This window comes from Xenopus tropicalis, chromosome 5, assembly GCF_000004195.4.
Source record: "Xenopus tropicalis strain Nigerian chromosome 5, UCB_Xtro_10.0, whole genome shotgun sequence".
Taxonomy (NCBI): Eukaryota; Metazoa; Chordata; class Amphibia; order Anura; family Pipidae; genus Xenopus; species Xenopus tropicalis.
The window spans coordinates 39,509,219-39,528,178 of record NC_030681.2 but is presented as its reverse complement, the minus strand read 5'-3'; the positions used below and the strand labels follow the sequence as shown (position 1 = coordinate 39,528,178).

The window sequence follows — 18,960 nt, the reverse complement described above, 5'->3', positions numbered from 1 at the left end:
GTTCAAGTAATGGCAGCTAAGGAGCTGTTAAGAAATTGTGCATAGAATTAAAAGGTATATCTCTGTATAAAACATCCTGTAGGTAACCCTTACCTTTAGGCTGATGGCAGACGAGGCGTAGGGCGGGTATTTACGGCAAGTGGAAAAGCGCTTGCTGAAAATACCGCCCTACGCCTCTTACATGTGCCTGCACATGTAGGAGGCGTAGGGGGGTATTTTCAGCAAGCGCTTTTCCACTTGCCGTAAATATCCGCCCTACGCCTCGTCTGCCATCAGCCTAAATCAAACAATAAGATCAGGATCTTTGATGTTGCTAGCACCCCGGTGATCTCATGGTTTGCTCCTAGCATTGTTAGAATAACTGACATCCATTAATTTAGGTTATGATTGCATGCCAGTGCTTTGCGGAGCACTCAAACATGTCATATTGTTAAAATCATGGTTCCATTACAAATGTATATATACAGTATAGGTAAGTGACTTATCTGCACCATTTCTAGCAGTGCAGCCATATATACATATATTCATTGTTCAGCACATAAAAGATATAAACGGCCCTATTACTCATTGTTGGTGATTGCCAGCATTCCTGCTTTTCTTAATTCATTTCTTTTTATTGCTTTTAGGAAGATAAAAGCCATTAGCAAATGTGACCTGTATTTCCTACTTACAACTGGTGCCACGGAAGCAAAACGATCACATGCAAAATATGGATGGTTTAATTGAACAGAACAATGTGCTTCTGCATAATAAAATCACAGAGGCTGGGAAAAAGAATGGCCTAATCAACACCAGAAATTTAATGGCCGAGAACAAAGATGGGATGGTATCTGTTTACCCGACCCCTCAATACCAGAGCCATATTGTTGGAAGTATTTCACCCCAGATCGGAATAGACAACATTAAAAATGAACCCGTTCAGCAACTCTTGGATCCAAACATGCTTCAAAAGACTGTGGAGTCCCACTACCGGCCAAATATTATTCTGTACTCGGAGAACGTCTTGCGCTCGTGGGGGGAGAACGTCAGCAGTGAGTGCTGTGAAACCACATTTATAGAAGACAGATCGCCCACCAAAGACAGCCTTGATTATCCAGATAGCAAGTTCATAGACCTTTCGTCTGAAGATATCAAAATTCATACTCTCTCGTATGATGTTGAAGAAGAGGAAGACTTCCAGGAGTTGGAGGTCAGTATTGCAATAACCTATGAAAAATGTATGACCAGGCACTTATGACGGGTCCTTTAAGGCGAGCTAAACTCCATTAAATGAAACACATTTTATTTCTGTCTTTACTTTAGATTTAATGTTCTTTACTTCACTTGTTGCAGCTGACATATCTGCCTGTTTATCAATCTTTACATGCATTTCTTCAGCTATCATGAATAGCGCAATAAAATCTAAATAGAAATGAAAAGAATTTACCACATAAAAATAGGAGCAATCATTTTAAAGTGTCTCTTATAAAGGTTGTGAGGGAAAATGTATTTACAAGAATTGCATTAAAAACCTCTGTTTTCCAGCCACAAATTCCCTTTACCCCACTCATAATAATACGTCACAGGTGAAAGAATGTATTTTTCACAGTCCTCATTACAGTCCTCTGCTGTATCAAAGTGCTGCATTCATTTAACATTCAGAAATATGATTGTACGAGCTCAGCATGGGGTTTTTCATAAGGCTAATGTCTCACTGGGTTTTCCATATAAATTAAATTGTTACCAGCAGAAATGAATTAATAAATGATCCTAACACACTACCAATGAGTGCTGCCGAAAGAAAACCTTATGCCGCCACCCAATGGGATAAATGTAACAATAGTTGTTCACATTGACTAAATAATACATAAGTAATATGGTGTAATATCCTGTACATTTGTATAATTCTACAGGGTCACCATGGCAAACCTTTTTTTATTACTATTACCAGAGAGTTAAAGAGAGAGTACAACTTAAAGGGACAGTATAATTAAAATATCATGTTGTGTATGGTTTTTGTTCTGCGGAGAGTAGGAGAGGTTCTTTATACACCCAGTGGTTATAGTCAATTACTTTAAACCTCGGGTCCTCTTTTCAAAGCCCCTCTTCTTCCAAAACTGCAGCTGATCACTCCTCTGCTGGGGCATTAGAAGACTAAAGGTGCCCATACACGTGAAGATCCACTCGCTTGGCGAGGTCGCCAAGCGAGCGTACCGTCTCCCGATATCCCCATCTACGGGTGGGCGATATCGGGGAACATGTAGGCTAATTCGATCGTTTGGCCCCAGGGCCAAACGATCGAATTATAATGGCTGCAATGGGGCAATCGGTTCGGGGACTGCATCAATGAGCCGATGCGGTCCCCTATCTTGTAAGACACATAACGTCAGCAAGGAATGTTTACAAAGGAGCAGATTTCTGTCAATTGTTAGTATTCATTGAGTCCTCTCTAAGTTTTATGTTATATTGCATCTGCCCAGGTGGGAGAATCCAGCCTAAATCAAATCTAAGACAGATGCTAAAACAGTGTGAGCAACTCCCTTCTAACTTAACACCCAAGGATGGATGGAGAATACACAGCATCATGTTTACTGCTGCCTGGCATAATTAGGTTTTGGCCTGAACCTCTGTTAGAGTTGAGATCAATTATTATGGATCTCTCTGGCCTTACGCATAGACTAAGGCACTATCAGTAAGGACACAGACCTTGTAAAACACAAGGTTATTGTTTTATTTTATAGTAAATGCATTGTCTTTAAATAATATTAATTCACCCTTTAGAAGAGAATAAAATTCTAAAACCATAAAGAGTGGAAAGTCTAGTGCGGGTCAGGGTTTTGCAAGTTAGAGTTGGGTGCAGGTTAAAGTCTTGCAGGTTAGGGTTGGGTTAGGGTTGAGTATTTCCTGACCCACAAATCACTACTAGCCTTCCTGGCACACCATAAAAAATGCCATAAATGCGAGTATAGTTATGATTAAGCTTTTGAAAATTACCCATAAAACCTTTGGAATATAAAAAAATAATAAATTGAAATTAAAACCCCTATGGATTACATTACAAAGAAAGAATTAAATCTGTTAGATTCAGTTTCTTGTAGTTGTGCATGAAGGTATCCAAGAGTAAGGCAGTTGCACAGCACCGGATTTCACTACAGGACGCCCAAAGGCCGTCTCTCTTCTGTGCGTCCTGTTCCCAGTGCTCCGTATGGGAGCAAAATATACGTGCGGCTGGGCAGCGTGCAGTTAGTTGCATGAAGGCAGGGATGTCACTTAATTTTTTCCCTTCCAAAATATCCAGGGTTACATTTCAGTTCCCTGTTTCCTAATGATAAGGGAAGGCAGACAGATAAGGAGTCATTAACTAAATATGTCTTTCCCAACACCAGGGCATGGAGCAAGTGTCCTTTTATCAATGAACACAATATATAATTCTGAGAGCTTTTGCTATTGATATAATCAGTGTTCCTCTTTCAGGCTGATAAATGAATAGCAAATGAATTTAATACGTTCTGTAACTCTATGGATTAGATATAGAAGGTTATGAAGGAAAAATCATTAATCTATTTTTTTATGTTGGAGGTGTGTCTCAAATCTATCAACAATGAGCACATTTATCAAAGGACGAAAGGACAGTTAAGCACAGTTTGTCAGAGGATAATTTCACATCTCTCTATTCACTTGTATAGGGTTGTAGCCTTGCTAATAGTTTAATCAAAGAGAGTGCTGTTGTATAAATTAATGGACATTGCCTGCATCTTTATTATTTATGGTTCTTTACTGTAGTTGGAGCTATGGGCAATATTCCCGGTGCTCAAAACATGCCTATACTACCTGAGGAGGACCCGCCCAGAATAGTCCCTTACTCATACTTACAGCTATAACCAGGGGCACAAATGCTCCAGCTTCCTGCATTGCTCTATCTTGCCTCATCCTGAAAAATGGGTGTCACTGTTCTAGTACAGGTATGGGACCTGTTATACAGAATGCTCAGGACCTGGGGTTTTCTAGATAAGGCTACTAAAAAATAATTTAAACATATATTAATCCCAATAGAATTGTTTTGCCACCAATTAGGTTTAAAAGGGAATGTTCAACCTTTAGTATGTTAAAGAATGTCCTCTTCGTAGCAAAAAACTATCGCTCTGTGTTACAATTTTATTACTGTTGTTACTTTTTATTATCTGTCTTTCTATTCTTCCCCTCCCCTATTCATATTCCAGTCTCTCATTTAAACCACTGGTTGCTAAGATGAACAAGACCTTAGCAACCAAGATAGCTGTTGAGATGTTAATTGAAAAGTTTAATTAAGTGTTTAAAAGTCTTTTAGTTGTAGCATGGTGCTCCACATCAAGAACTCTTATTGGAAAACTCCAGGTCCCACGCATTCTGGATAATAGTACCATAACAATAGTGAGAGACAGCAGCAGGTCTCTGGGCCCAATACAGATTATAGGGAGACGTGCACAGCAGAAAGGCACAATGCGAGAGGAAGCTGCATATGAAATATGCACGGTAAAAGTCACCAGAAAGGATAGTTTGAGGCAATTAACATTATACTATATTGTAAACTCTCATTGCAGGGTTATAGGTTTGTTTATGTTTGTAATTGCCTGGTTTCTGTTTGTTGTATGGTTCAAGTGCCGCGGATTGTACAAAGAAGTGCCGGTATGCCGTAGTTAACTGTGTTTCTTATTGCTAGGCAGTATTGGTGCCACTGGTGCAAAGAGCAAATGCAAAACTATAATAATAATAGATGTTTAGACCAAAATAGGCTGCAGTACAACTTAAAAAGGAGCATTATTCTAAAGGAAGCAACATTCAGTTATAGCTTCAGGTGGTAATGAAGGATTAACATGTGACCACTGTGTGAACCATTGCTAAGCAATTCACCGATTTGTAATGGGCTGGGTGCTCCCTCAGAGATCACCTGACAGGAAATAATGCAGCTCTAACTGTAATATAAAGAAGTGTGGGAACAAAAGACCAACATCTGTTCATTAATTGGCTGATGTGACATAACATGTGTGTGTGTGTGTCCTTGGTTTTGTTTGTTTGCACTGTGAATTGTATGATTGCAGGGGGAGGCCCTAGTACTTGAAAGGTAGTTTTCTATTTAGGATTACCCAATGGCACATACTACTAAAAAAAAGTATATTTTTATGTTCAGGGGTATAGTTTCCCTTTAATGGGCTGATGTGACATAACATGTGTGTGTCCTTGGTTTTGTTTGTGTGCACTGTGAATTGTATGATTGCAGGGGGCGGCCCTAGTACTTGAAAGGTAGTTTTCTATTTAGGATTACCCAATGGCACATACTACTAGAAAAAGTATATTTTTTATGTCCAGGGGTATAGTTTCCCTTTAATGGGCGCCCTGCTTTGTAGTAATAATACAACAAGTTGAAATGAATTCCAAGCTGACACGTCCATTTTTATTGCACATTATGTTCCGCACAAAAGTCATTTCATTATAGTTTGTGTAGATAAAGAGCTTAATAGCCAGCCATACATTTTATAGCAGGTGATTATCTGAAATGCAAAATTGATTAGAATACGGATGGATGATGCTTAGTGATAGATAAAATCCGTCTGCATAATTGAACCTTTATTAACTGGTAGCCTGCAGGAAACAGTACATGGCAGCCCAAAGCCTTTTAAATACAGTGAAACCTCAATTTTACATCCCCTGATTGTAAGATTTCCTGCATTTTACACCATTGTTTTGTGGTCGCACTAATATATAACACATAATAAACTTCCCTGATTTTACATTTTCCCGGATTTTGCACCATTTTTTTCTGGTCCCCTGAAAAACTTAAAATGAGGGTTCTGTACTGTCGATTAAGATGGGTCTTATACAAATGAGATATACTTATATCAACCCCTTTTGGACATTTTGCAGCATCTTTGTGCACTGGGATTAGGCACTCTACCATGAGAAAGTGCATAGTGAAATCACAATCCCATATAAACTATAAATCTCTGAGCTGGCATCCAGCAGTTAAATAATTGCTCAGTTTCATTATTAAACAAAAATGTTCCCTTTTTCTATCATCTGTAACAGTTACTGTACATGGAGTCTAAACTAAATATGTAAAATGTTATGACCCGGCAGTTTTTCCGCATGGATCAAACCTCCTGCGGGCGCAACATCTTAGCAGTGCAGCCCAACTATTTCCAGGGTGCTGATATTATGGCAAAAATGTAGTGTAGTGTCCAGTTGTACTCAGAATGTCACATAAATATGTGTAATCCTTGAAACAATGCCTTTCAAAGACAAGCATTTTGTGCATTACTGTTCCTTTATGAGCTTGGCAAATACCTAAGCAAGTAAGCAGATGGCTGATTTATAGCAAAATCTATAATTAGATTGCCAATAAAAATCATTGAACGCTCGGAATGAGCCTAATATTTTAGCAGGATTGTTTCCCCTTCTCGTGAACTTGAAATGTTGAGTTAATTTGGCTGTTTGCCATATAAATACCAACAGAATATCTAGAGCATAGAGGGAACTAGTGTTCTTCTTAGGTACTAATAGTATTGTTATTTATACTATACAATGTCATGCTTCCGTATGTAAAAGTAACAGTATGGTCAGATTTCCTATTACTAATCCCCTTGTCATTGAGATACAATAAAAATAAAATATCTACATTTATTAGAACATATAAAAGAAAAGATTTTTGTAATATTTCACTATAATGTCAATTCCAGTCTTCTTTATGGAACTGAACTCATCACTGTTTCCTATACTGTACTTATTTTCATCACAATTGAAATATAATTCAGTTCTATTTTGTCAGCTTTAAAATAGGGGCCATAGAACAGCAATACAAGGTATTTAGCATATATAATTATTTTGATACTTGCCTTTAATTGTTTAAAATACATTCAGAAACTGGTGCAAATCAAATTTTATATATATTATATATATAATTTTATATAGTTTTACATGTACCAGTATTTCACCTGGGTGAATGATGTAAACCTAGGTCTTTGGGAGGACCCCTGCTGATGCTGAATGACTGCACTGCATCTGGAATTTGATGTCATATCCACACATTTGGTATCATATCCTGAATGGTAGACTGTGTGTGGCGCATATTAAGAAATTCTGTAGGGCTGCGGATACCTAACGTTATTGCTGGAGCAGTGACACTAATACCAGTTAGGATAAGATTCAGAGAAAATGCCTATTTGCTCTTTTAGATTCACCTGAAAACCCAGGTTAAGGTCCAATAGGGGAAAACTTATTGGCTGTTCTGGAATTATGAAAGATTTTTCCCCATATCTTCAGCCTTGCCATTAGCTAGGGGGTTCCTGGCCAAATGCTGGACCTCCAAAGAAGGCTTCACCTGAAAAAAACCCCTGTTCTCTTGTGCAATGAGGATCATTTGTAAAGCCATTGTAAAGATTCAGTCTGCTGTTTTTTGATCATTAAAACTTTCCATTCAGTGTTAAAATATTTAAACTAGGGAACTTTATATTTCTTGCTCATTTAAAACCAATTTTATCTCCATGATAGAATTTCTGCTTGAACAAAAAATATAGCTGTACCAAGTCTAAGAACAGACAATGGTTAGAAAAGCTTTAGGGACTCAGCAAATTAGACTTTTGTTTTGCTGCAAGACAATTATAAAGGAACCACTTTTAGCTTTTGTAAGAGCTATTTTTCATCACTGTAGAACTTGTACAGAGCTGAGCTACTTTAAAGTCCTCTATAAAATGAATCATGGTTACAGGAGGGGTGCCTTAGGCAAATCTGCTCCATTGTGCTGCAAAATGAATAAGCTTGACATAGATTCTTTGGTTTAGAACAAGCAGCCAATGCACATTGCAAGGACTAGATTACTAAGTTAAAGAACAGGCACAACTTCTTCTCTCAAGATTTGGGTTTGTAGATGCTGGTTTTTAAACCATGCCTATTTTCAATCATGCCAATGACTTTGTGTTGAAAGACGCGAAACACGTTAGGATTGATGTGAAATAAAGTTTCGTTTCTAACCACTTCCATTGGTGCTCAGAATGTGCACTCATCTGAGAAATTGTGCTTGTGACTTCTGGGTTTTAAATGTCATCCACTGTGGTATAATGCCCTCTGAGGAAAATTTACAAATTTACTGCATACCCTACCAGTCCCATAATGTTTAAGGACTTCAGGGCTCATCTAAGATCTCTAAGCGTAACACTCAAAGCTAAAATTCATGTAGAACTGAAGCCATTAGACTAACGCTGTGCACCTGTGTCACTTGCACATTCTTTATGTGTAAGGCAGATGGGAACCTAGTACCTAACACCTGCATTGACAAGAGGATCGTACATAGTACAGAGCTTCCTTTGCATGTTTTAAATATAGATCCTCGCTGTTGCCCTTGAATCACATACAATTGAAGGCCATATCAGTGTACACTCATGTGCCACCTCTTGTTCTGCAGGAGCAACTGGCACCATGGCACCATTTTTTCTTCTCGGGTATATAGCTAAAAATGTCGCGCTTGATTGTAATAGAAGCCATCATACTGGGACTCTGGGAAGTTATGTGGCATGGTGGGTATATGGAAAATTGCATTTATTGACTTAATGAACCTTTTTTATTCTAAGAAAGGTAAACAGAATGCATGAAAGCAAAAGAATGTGAAAAGGATTTAGGTCATAAAAAAACTGAAAGAACTCTTGCTTCACTTGTTCTTTTATTATATCAAAAATCTATTGGTTCCTAAAAATGAATGATTAATTCTATGACTATTAGATGGCGGATCAGATTGCATATGTAATGTATCCAATATACAAATTTTTTTTTTTTTCTTCATGTTATAACCCTTGTACTGCTCGTTATGGTGCTTTGTTATAGGGCACTAATGTTTCCGCTAGCAACCTAGCCTTTTTTTTTAAATAAATACAAAAACAATACTTTGAAAAAGGCTAAATTGAAAGGTTAGTCTCCTACAATATAGCACCATTTTGTTCTACATAAGACCAGTAAGTGCGGGCTGACTTTCTTCTTAATACACTTGACTACACTTGATCCAGATGAATGTTTCTGTGTGAGACAGAGATGTCGAGTAATAAACCTTTTTCTTTTTGCATTTACATTTTTGTTTTATAATTCTTTAAATATACAGGTATATAAAATAAAAAGTATTGCAATGGCAGATATGCCGTCGCATCTAAATTTTCGGCTAAAAAGCCTATAACAGTAGGCTGGCAGCTACATGACTAATGCAGCGTCGAGCCGGTCGTGCCCCCCTTTTCCTCCCCCTGGTACTGAAATAAAACAACGGACAACTTATTTTGGGGAGAGAAGGCCGCAGTTGTTTAATGTAAAATTTAGTATAAATCAGTAAATATATATATATGTAAACAACCATAACTTGTATTAAACTGTTTGTAAGTCCAAACATTAAAACAGCAGTCAACTTACTTATACCTCTAAGGAGGTCTGACCCTGTGTCCTGTCTATTATCCAAGTCCCATTCTAGGATTATCCATCTCCCTAAGGACCCCAGGCCTACCCAGTTACCCACTCATTTTCTAACTGCACCTTTTTAATTCCCTCTGGGGCTCAAAGTCGACCCCACCCCCGCAACTGTGACTACTGGAATCCTGTCTAATAGGGAGGGAGGGATGCTGTTGATCCTGCTCCTTCTCCCGCCGGAATGATGTGAGTTCACATCCGGGGAGGGTCCTGCTTTTCTTTGCCCTGCCTGTACCAACTGAATATCCTGTGGTGGGAAGGGGTGAAAAGGGGGGGGGGGGGTGGCTTTTCCTCCTAACATAGTCATGCCCTGCTTCCCTATCATTTTATTCGGGTCATTGGGCTCCCGGAACAAAGCACACCAGCATCCTACAAACATGAAAATTTAAGTGCATGTCTTGAGGTGAAATCCGCAAATATACGAGTGCATGTGTATGAGCAGGAACAAGAGATATACCCACATACACACACATGGGTGATATATGCAGGTAGAAATAAAGATGTATTCTAGTAAATCAGACATCAGTACATAAAACAAGAAGATATACACTTAAGTGAAAGCAAGAAGCGCACATGGGAATGCATGTATAATGTAAGCACCATGCATGGGTAAATGAATATATAAATAAATACAATGCACAAATCTTTGCAAATTTACAAACACAAACAGTGCTTTTCCTAATGAGTAGAAGTGGAAGGCCAAAGACCTGTCTGTCAGCAGTGACTCTCAGTAGCTGGAGGTAGTCTTACCTATCTGTGATGCCCTTCATTGATAGCTACAAGCCGGAGCAGCTCTGCTCAGGAACATATTGTATTGGATTAAGGGATTAGCATCAGTCACTATCACAGAGTACAATTAATGAAATTATTTGCAGATGAAATTAAACCATGTGTTTATCTTGCTGATAAGCATTTTCAGGGCCAGATTAAATTATTGCTGATTTTAAGAATGTTAATTTATGTTATGTTAATTTAATTTGTGTTTTGAAGCGTACTGAAGCCATAGTTATTTATAGGACAGGACATATGGCTTTCTGTATGTTCCATGTACAGTAAGATTTTAGTGTATAGAATACCATATTCAGTTTGTTGTGTAGCCTCATCCTGTTAACATTTTCTGTTGATTGGGTTGGTTCTTTGGACTAAAGTTGTAGAAGGTGAATGCAATATCGCAGTACATGAATATGATTTTGTCTCTGATCATAATCTATGAGGTTTCCAAGGACTTGTGATTAACCAGTTTTATTTTATTGGGAATCCGACTGAACGAGCAAATTGTTTGGAGGGACAGAGTATGAAAATAGCACTTTTACTAGTGTAAGAATAAATGCCTGGTCATCCAAATCATTTTTATGAGTTACATTGTGAAAGGCCATCAATCTAAGCTTCCATATACAAGCTACCCAGGGATGGATAAAAATAAAGGAGGAAGTGGAAAAAAGAAATGAAAAGTGAAATAGAGTGCAGACACAAGTTACAATTGTCAGCATGGTGGTTAGCAGTGCACCTTATAACATTGGGTATTGGGTTTGATTCTAACCGGGGCACTATCTGTGTGAAGTTTATATACAAACATAGTTTATATTTGATTCTTTTAGTTTTGGTTGGTTTCCTACCATTGTCTTAAAACAAACTGGTTGATTTACTGATTTTGTTAAAAAATTTTTTACAGATGCAGGGACAGATTTACATTAAAGGAACAGTAACACTAAAAAATAAAAATGTTTTAAAATAATTAAAATATAATGTACTGTTGCCCTGCATTGGTAAAAGTTGTGTGTTTGCTTCAGAGAGACTACTGTAGTTAATAGAAATAGCTGTTGTGTAGCCCCGGGGGCAGCCATTTAAATTGAAAAAAGGAGAAAAGGCACAGGTTACATAAGAAGATAACAGATAAACTGTGTAGAATACAATGGGAATCTATGCTACTTATCTGTTATCTGCTTAGTAACCTGTGCCTTTTCTCCTTTTTTTCAATTTAAATGGCTGCCCCCATGGCTACACGGCAGGGTATTTATATAAGCTGTAGTAGTGTTTATGAAGCAAACACACAACTTTTACCAGTGCAGGGCAATAGTACATAATATATTAATTATTTTTATACACTTTCATTTTTTGGTGTTACTGTTCCTTTAAGAGCCATGTCAGGCGTCCAGTGGCCCCTGCCAGAAGCACAGTAGGAGGGGAATAGCCAATCACAGCCCTGAAGTCACACAAGCAAAGACAGGCTTCAGTTATCTATGAGGTCTAGATTGGTGGGTGGAACAGATGGGTGGGACTAGTACAGTTCTGGAGAAAATGTCAATAAAGCAACCAGAAACATTAATGCTACACTAATTACACTTTACATCGCAGATAATTCACTCTACCATTTAAAATTTTATTCTTGAACCAGCAAATGTATTTTTTTAGCTGTAATATTGGTGTGTAGGCACCATCTCAGTGCATTGTGACTGAGTCTGAGCTTTCAGAAGGAGCCAGCGCTACACATTAGAATTGCTTTCAGGTAACCTATTGTATCTCCGACTCAGTGTTTGTGGAGGAGTCATGAATTGGCTTGGATTTTTACTATTTATTGTTATTCTCATATCTACCACTAGGTGGGAGCATTTTTGGTAATGCAGGTGTCAGGTAGCTGCTATATTGCTACATTCCCATTGTTCTGCTGATCGGCTTCTGGGGGGGGCAGGAGGGGGATGACATCACTCCAAGTGTGACTGAAGTTTATCAGATCACAAGTCACGTGGCTGAGGGCACCTGGGAAACTAAGAAATGTCTAGCCTCATGTTAAACTTCTTAATTAAATATTAAAAAATCTCTTTGCTCTATTTAAAAAACAGATTTCAGTGCAGAATTCTGCAAGAACAACGCTATTAACTGATGCATTTAAAAAAAATACATATTTTTCTGTGACTGTATTCCTTTCATCATATTCCTTCTGTATTTATGGTGTTTAATTGAAGGATTGTTTAAATCAAAATGTCTAAATTTTACTAAACATTTTTGTAAACTTGAATTTCCAGATCTTCTACTCTCCCCATTTTAAGTTGTACATTTCCCATGAGCAGTAGAGCTTTCATTTTGAGGGACAGTGATCTAGATTACAAATGGGTTGCTGTTTTAATTCTGTTTGTCATATGAGTTTCATGTATATTTATCCTGTAATTATCCTTGCACTGCTTAGTGTTAATGTTTTCATGTGTTATGCCTGGTTAAGATTGAATTTTATGTAAATCGATTTTACTTTTCTTAAGGGTATTTGTTCACTCATAAGTAAACATGACTCCCCCCTTAGTACGGCGCAGGTCCCTGTAGTGCTGCTGCTTGAATATGCAATTCTGTTTCTCTAATAAACTCCGGGCATTGATTGACAAGCTTCAGTTGACTTTCAAATGGTTGTTTCTTTACAGAGTTTGACCAAGAAATATTATATGGCCAGTATGTGTACTGCATAATAACAGGTAATATTCTTATTAGTTTAGTTTATAGTCAGTCTGAATTTGTATTTAAGGAGTTATGCTGAAATCAATCCATAATAGGAGCTGGACACAGCGAGAGAGATGAATACCTAAAACCAAAAACACTGGAGCCATGGCAGGAAGAGTTTGAAAAAAGAAAACATTTTTTTTAAAGTACTAAAAATGATTTATTTATCCTTCACAAAAAGATCAGTATTACTCTTGGTAATGCCACACATGGTTTTGGAAAAGGAAGCACCGCATGTGCTTTCCCACTAAAGATTCACTTTATTACTGGGGGGGAAGCATTTTGGGAAGATTTGTTGCCCACGGTAGCCAAGATATAACCATCCATGACGTATCCCCCTGTGTGCCATTCCCTTAGGGTGTAAAGGGTAGAGTTTTCTTGATTGCCACGTTGCTAAATTGTCAATTACAAGATTAGTGTTGGACTGCGACCCAAACTATTTTTCTTCCTCTTCTCATTTAACCTGTTTGTTCTACAAGTGTATTTTTTTACATGCTACAATCTATTCCTCAATCTTTTTGTTTCCAAGCAAAAAAAGGGACTGGCCATGAAATAGGCCAAATGGTTAGAGGCAGGAGGGCCCACTGACCCCTGAGCCCACCAGGATTTCCTGGTATCCCTGTGGGCCAGTCTGACACTGGACATGATTACAGCATTAAAGTAACCCCCTTCACCTATATTTGGTATCCCATTACATAGTTTCTGTTAATATGTGATGTTTTTACCTTTTTATTGCTAACCTTCGACTGTGTGCAATTACATGTATCTGAGATGCAAAATGAATGCAATTTTGGGTCAGTGTAATAACACCTGTGCTTTATTTTAAATGGATTTTACCTATTTTTTTGAAAGGATAACAAACCCCCCACTTCACTTTTTTAAAAATGCCCCACCCCCAACTGTATCATATGCTCCTCCTCTTGTAAAGGGGTTACACTCGTTATGTTGGGGTAATTGCCGTTTTCTGCCGCTAGTTTGTAGTGTAGAGAGAAATAATGACACTGGAGGCTGGTGGCAAGGATGGCACTTCAAAGGGGTTTGTGATTAATAAGTGAAATTGTGCAACTTAAGGGCCTATTTATGATTGCCCAAGCTTTGGTGCTTCACTAATCTTGGGGGGGGGAGTGCTGAAAACACTTGGCAATCATCTACCTACGGTAAGAATCCTTGCATGATTAGTAAACTCATGCAGGGTTTTCTTTATGATTGCCTGAGCAAGAAATCTTGGCCAAACATAAATGGACCCCATAAGCGTTAAACTGTTATTTGACTGTGAAGAATTGTTTGAAATTGTGTAAAGAATTAATGGATGGTGTGTGTTTAGGTTTTGGTCTCCAGAAAAAATGAAGCTATAGTTATTTTACAACTCCTGGCATCTTGTTCTGCTTGCTTTGGTTTAGTGTGTGGGCAATGCTAATCAGAGGGAATTAGCCCCCTCACATTGGCTTACCCCTTACCACATACCGAACCTGAGAAAGCAACGTAGAGACGCTGGGTTGGAAGACGCCATCTAGTTTTTGTCCAAATTTTCAATACGCACATTCTCAGTCAGTGATCAATGCCTGAAGTCGGATATTTGACATGGACAGAGAAAGGGCAGCCACAAACCCTGCTGCAGTGCTTTGCTTTCTCAGGGCAGGTTCACTAGCAAAGAAGATAAGCAGTCACTGGGCTTATAAGCTTGAAACATGTATTTATTTTAATGAGTAATGCGTCGGCTGGGTCCCCAGTCTTCGTCAAAGTTATTCATAGGCATGAAAGGGGACCTGAGTGATCCCATTATGGTATCAGTTATGTGGGAAACCACAAATCCCCATGTGAACAAACAGTATGGCATGAACCACACAAAAAGAAAAGTCAATAAAACATATCCAAGCATAGTCAATCCAGTGCATTGCAAGTTAAGAAAGTTAAAACATAACGAAACAAACCATAATTCTTTATTGTACATTATTTTTACTGTTGCTACTAGTAGGCCTATACAAAAGCTATTTTTCTGCTAAATCATACAGTTCTTCATACTATGATATTTCTTATTCAGTAAGACTTGTTGTACAGTAATGCAGAGCCCTCATTCCATTAAATACAGTGACGTTTGTGCAAACTGTGCATCATTGACCATGAAAAATAAATGTTCACTCAGGAGGTCACAGTGATATTAGCATTCATTCCGACAAGGGCATTTAGGTTAATGATTAGTCTCACACAATTATATGTATAACAAAGTCATATAAGTCAAGTACATTAAGCCTAAATTACAAAGTGCAAGGCATGGTGCAAAGCACAAAGAAGTAACCAAACATACTGTGCAGGTAAGGATGGGACAATAGGTTTCCCCCCTACCCATCCACTTACTTGAGTGTCATTTAGGCTTCCAAGTTAACAGACTCCAGTGGTGCAGCTGAAGGTTGCAAATGAATTCCTTACCTACTGCCGGTACCATGGCCCAGCGATAGTCTCCCTTATGATCTTATCACTGTTGGCTAAACATTTGCCCCATGTGAGTTTTAACCATGTGGGAATAAGGCCCACAGACTAAAACACTGAGTCGCCCATAGTAAGGTGCATCTTACTCTGTTCTGCTACTTCCATTTACTGATTATCTACCAGATGCCCCAACAAGTAACTGGATATTCAGTTTGAGTGTATGATGGTCTGATGAAAGCCACTGCTATGAAATGTGCTTTTGGTATGGGCACAGTTATCCTTTACCCTAGTAGGAAACATGACAGATGATTGCTAAATGTACAGAGTCCAATAAACAGTTGTCACTTAAATTGTCAATTAAAAAGGTTAAACTCTCCTTTTAGCTGGATTTTTATATTCCGCTACTTCAGTGACCAAGGGTAAAAGGGAGTAACCATTAGTCACCTTAAAGGATCACTGCAATTTCACTTCCCTAGCCAAAATGGCTTGGTGTTTGGCAAATGCAGTGACCACTATTTTTCTGTATATGTTAGTGCTCATAACATTGCTGATTTGCTGACAGATTCTAACATGGGTAGAGAAGTCCCAATAGGTCCACTGGGTGCTTGTCCTGTCCTGTTATAAATCGTGTGTTCTGACATTAGTTTTTAAAGGAGAAGGAAAGGCTAATAAAGAGTTAATCCCAAGCTGCAGGCATACCTTCAGTTCTCTCAATAGTACCCTTAAGTCTCCCCATATTTCACCTGTTCAGAATATCAGAAAAAAAAAACTATGAGCTCTGTAAAGAAAGTTCCCATAATGCCTCGCTCCTGCACCGAGACCAAGATCCCTGTACATGCTCAGTTTGTAAGGCTATGAGGACACTTCCTGCTGATTGGCTCAGATCCACATTCCTAAGGGGGGAGGGAGTTCTTGTGGGAGGGGGGAGCAGGGGAGGTGAGAGAGGAGAGAGCTGAGCAGACTCTTCAGGAAAAAGGAGAAAAGGAATCCTGTGTTTCTTTTGACAGAGAAGTCAGTGCAGCGTTTCTGTGAGTGCTTATGGCTGTATTTACATAGACCTTTCTGATAAAGCTTACTTAGTTTTTACCTTTCTTTCTCCTTTAAGGTGTACTTATATTATTCAGGGTGTCCCATGACAACATAAAGTCAGAAATGTTGCAGAGCAGGGGACTGCATTATCTTTAATAACGCTCAAAGGGCCATGTGATGCAAGTGACATTACTAAGCATCATTTTTAAACAATGACAACTAGCAGCGTCCTTTCACTGTTGGATTATCCTGCTAGAAACGATAATGGGAAGCCCTTGATGTGAAAATAAAGGCTTTTTATTGATAATAGCATGCTGCGCATTACTATTCTTTGCCACAATTACTGCACAAAATGAAGCCAATGTACTTCGTACTGTACATGTAAAGTTTGTTTATAATGTGGCAAACAATCAATGTACAATCATTTGACTAAAGGTTTCTTTGTTCCAGAGACCTCCTTAAACACATAGGTGTAAACTAATGACTAAAAGTCAAGTTTAATGCCGTGCCATGGTGCATTCTCCCAGTGCCGTGCAATAGTACATTATATATAATTACTTTGATACCCTTTCATTTTTTGTTGTTACTGATACTTTAAGACAAAGCACAATAAAACTGTCAGAGTGACTGACTGCCAGTCAAACTGTCAGCCTAATTATTTGATCATGCAACATATGCTTTGGGCAGTTCTATAAACATCTGTTCTATGATCCTAATTTCATTTTAAGGTAAATGAAGTGCTCATAAGAGCCCTTCAGACTGACAGATTATCGCTTCAGAATAATTTTAAAAAAGATAATGTTGCCTGGTTGACATTGAAATGTAGAACAGAGCTGTGTTATATTTTTCCTTAAAATAACAGAAATACGTTCGGCTGAAGCATTTGGAACAGAGCTCCGCCTCTTTGACAGCTGTGTTAATTGGCACGCCATGAGTTGAACTGCTTCAATAAGTTCTGCTGCCTCTCTATATGGGAATGCACCTATCTATCTGAATTTAATTATCAGCAAATTAGAAGCAATAGTTTATTAAATTTGTTTTCCAATATAAATGATGCACAGGCTGAATGCCGGATCTACAGAGCGTGCACCACACTAAATAATACACAGCCAGGCTTATTCATGGAACATCTTTTTTCTACCACTGGTACTTAGCTCCTGGCTGTGGAATTTAAAGGGATTCTGTTGTGATTTTTATGGAGTACATTTTGTGTCTAAACTACACTGTTTATATAGCAAATAAATCATGACAAGGGGACTCCTTAATTGACCCTTCGCTTTTAACCATCCCTCTGAACTCCATTGTTACATACCTTAATGAAACACCTGGAGCCAGAAATGGGTAAAATAGCCACAGCATTTATTCATATTTTATCAAATAAATAGGACCTTGCCAGCCTCACCCCAAAGCAATATTCAAAGCCAGAATTCCATAAGAGAGCGCTACTATGCTCTGCCGTTCCTCACTAAAGACTTAAGAACAGCACTATGTCATTATATCCACCACTGAGTATCAGGCTGCCTCTACCTACAGAGAGGATGGCCCCAAACTCTGCTACCAGCAGGAGCTGCATCTCCCACCATGAGAGAAGTTCAGCAGCCCTGCTGCCTGTCCTGAATCTGCATTGTCTCGATGATAGGAAATCCAAGCAGGCTGCCACCTAGCACGAGCAGTAATAGTGTCTGTTTCAACTGCTTTGTTTCTCCTGCTCCCATGTAACTGGAGGAGTCGCAAGCCAGACTTGGATTTCTTACTATTGAGTGCTATTCTGATACCTACTGGGAGCTGCTATCTTGCTCCCTTCCCATTGTTCTGCTGATCGGCTGCTGGGAGCGGGGTGATATCGCTCCAACTTGCAGCTCAGCAGTAAAGTGTGACTGAAGTTTATCCATTATTTGGAAACCTGTTATCTAGAGAGCTCCAAATTGCGAGAAGGTCATCTCCCATATACTCCATTGTAATCAAATAATTCAATTTTTTTAAACCGATTACCTTTTTCTCTGTAATAATAAAACAGTACCTTATACTTGATCCCATCCATGGGCGTCCGCAGAAAATTTTCCAAGGGGGGGCAAGTAAGCTAGCATCATCCTGCAACAGATAAATATATATATATATATTTTTTTTTGCAGGATGATACTAGGGGAGGCTAAATATGGCCCATACACAGACTGACCTACGGCTAATGTGACACTTAGTGGATTCACTGCTGACGTAAAAAGTTAACCTCCCAACTACCTCTTGCCGTTCCCACTGACTCCCAGGGATACTGTACAAAAGTGCGGGTGGGGGTGCTTTTTTTTTTTACCCTAAAATGTTTAGTATTAGTAGTAAAAGTATTCATACGCGCACTTCTGTTAGGGGATCTGCAAACATTTGTGTTTGGGATCAGTTAGCTTAAAGGGGTAGTTCGCATTCGAATTCACTTTTATTTTTAATGGTTTTTCAGTTATTTAGCTTTTTGTTCAGCAGCTCTCCATTTGGTATTTCAGCAGCTATCTGGTTGCTAGGGTCTTATTTACCCTAGCAACCAGGTAGTGATTTAAACAAGAGATGGGAATATGA

General features: G+C 38.6%; 1 protein-coding gene across 1 annotated transcript in view; it reads left to right on the top strand.

The window, feature by feature from the left end:
* syndig1 (synapse differentiation inducing 1) overlaps positions 1-18,960 on the top strand; it is a gene marked incomplete at its 5' end in the record, with an annotated part of 173,050 nt that overhangs the window by 71,803 nt on the left and 82,287 nt on the right. The window contains 1 exon segment of the mRNA NM_001097349.1: positions 627-1,189. Coding sequence (NP_001090818.1) covers positions 710-1,189 — 480 coding nt within the window.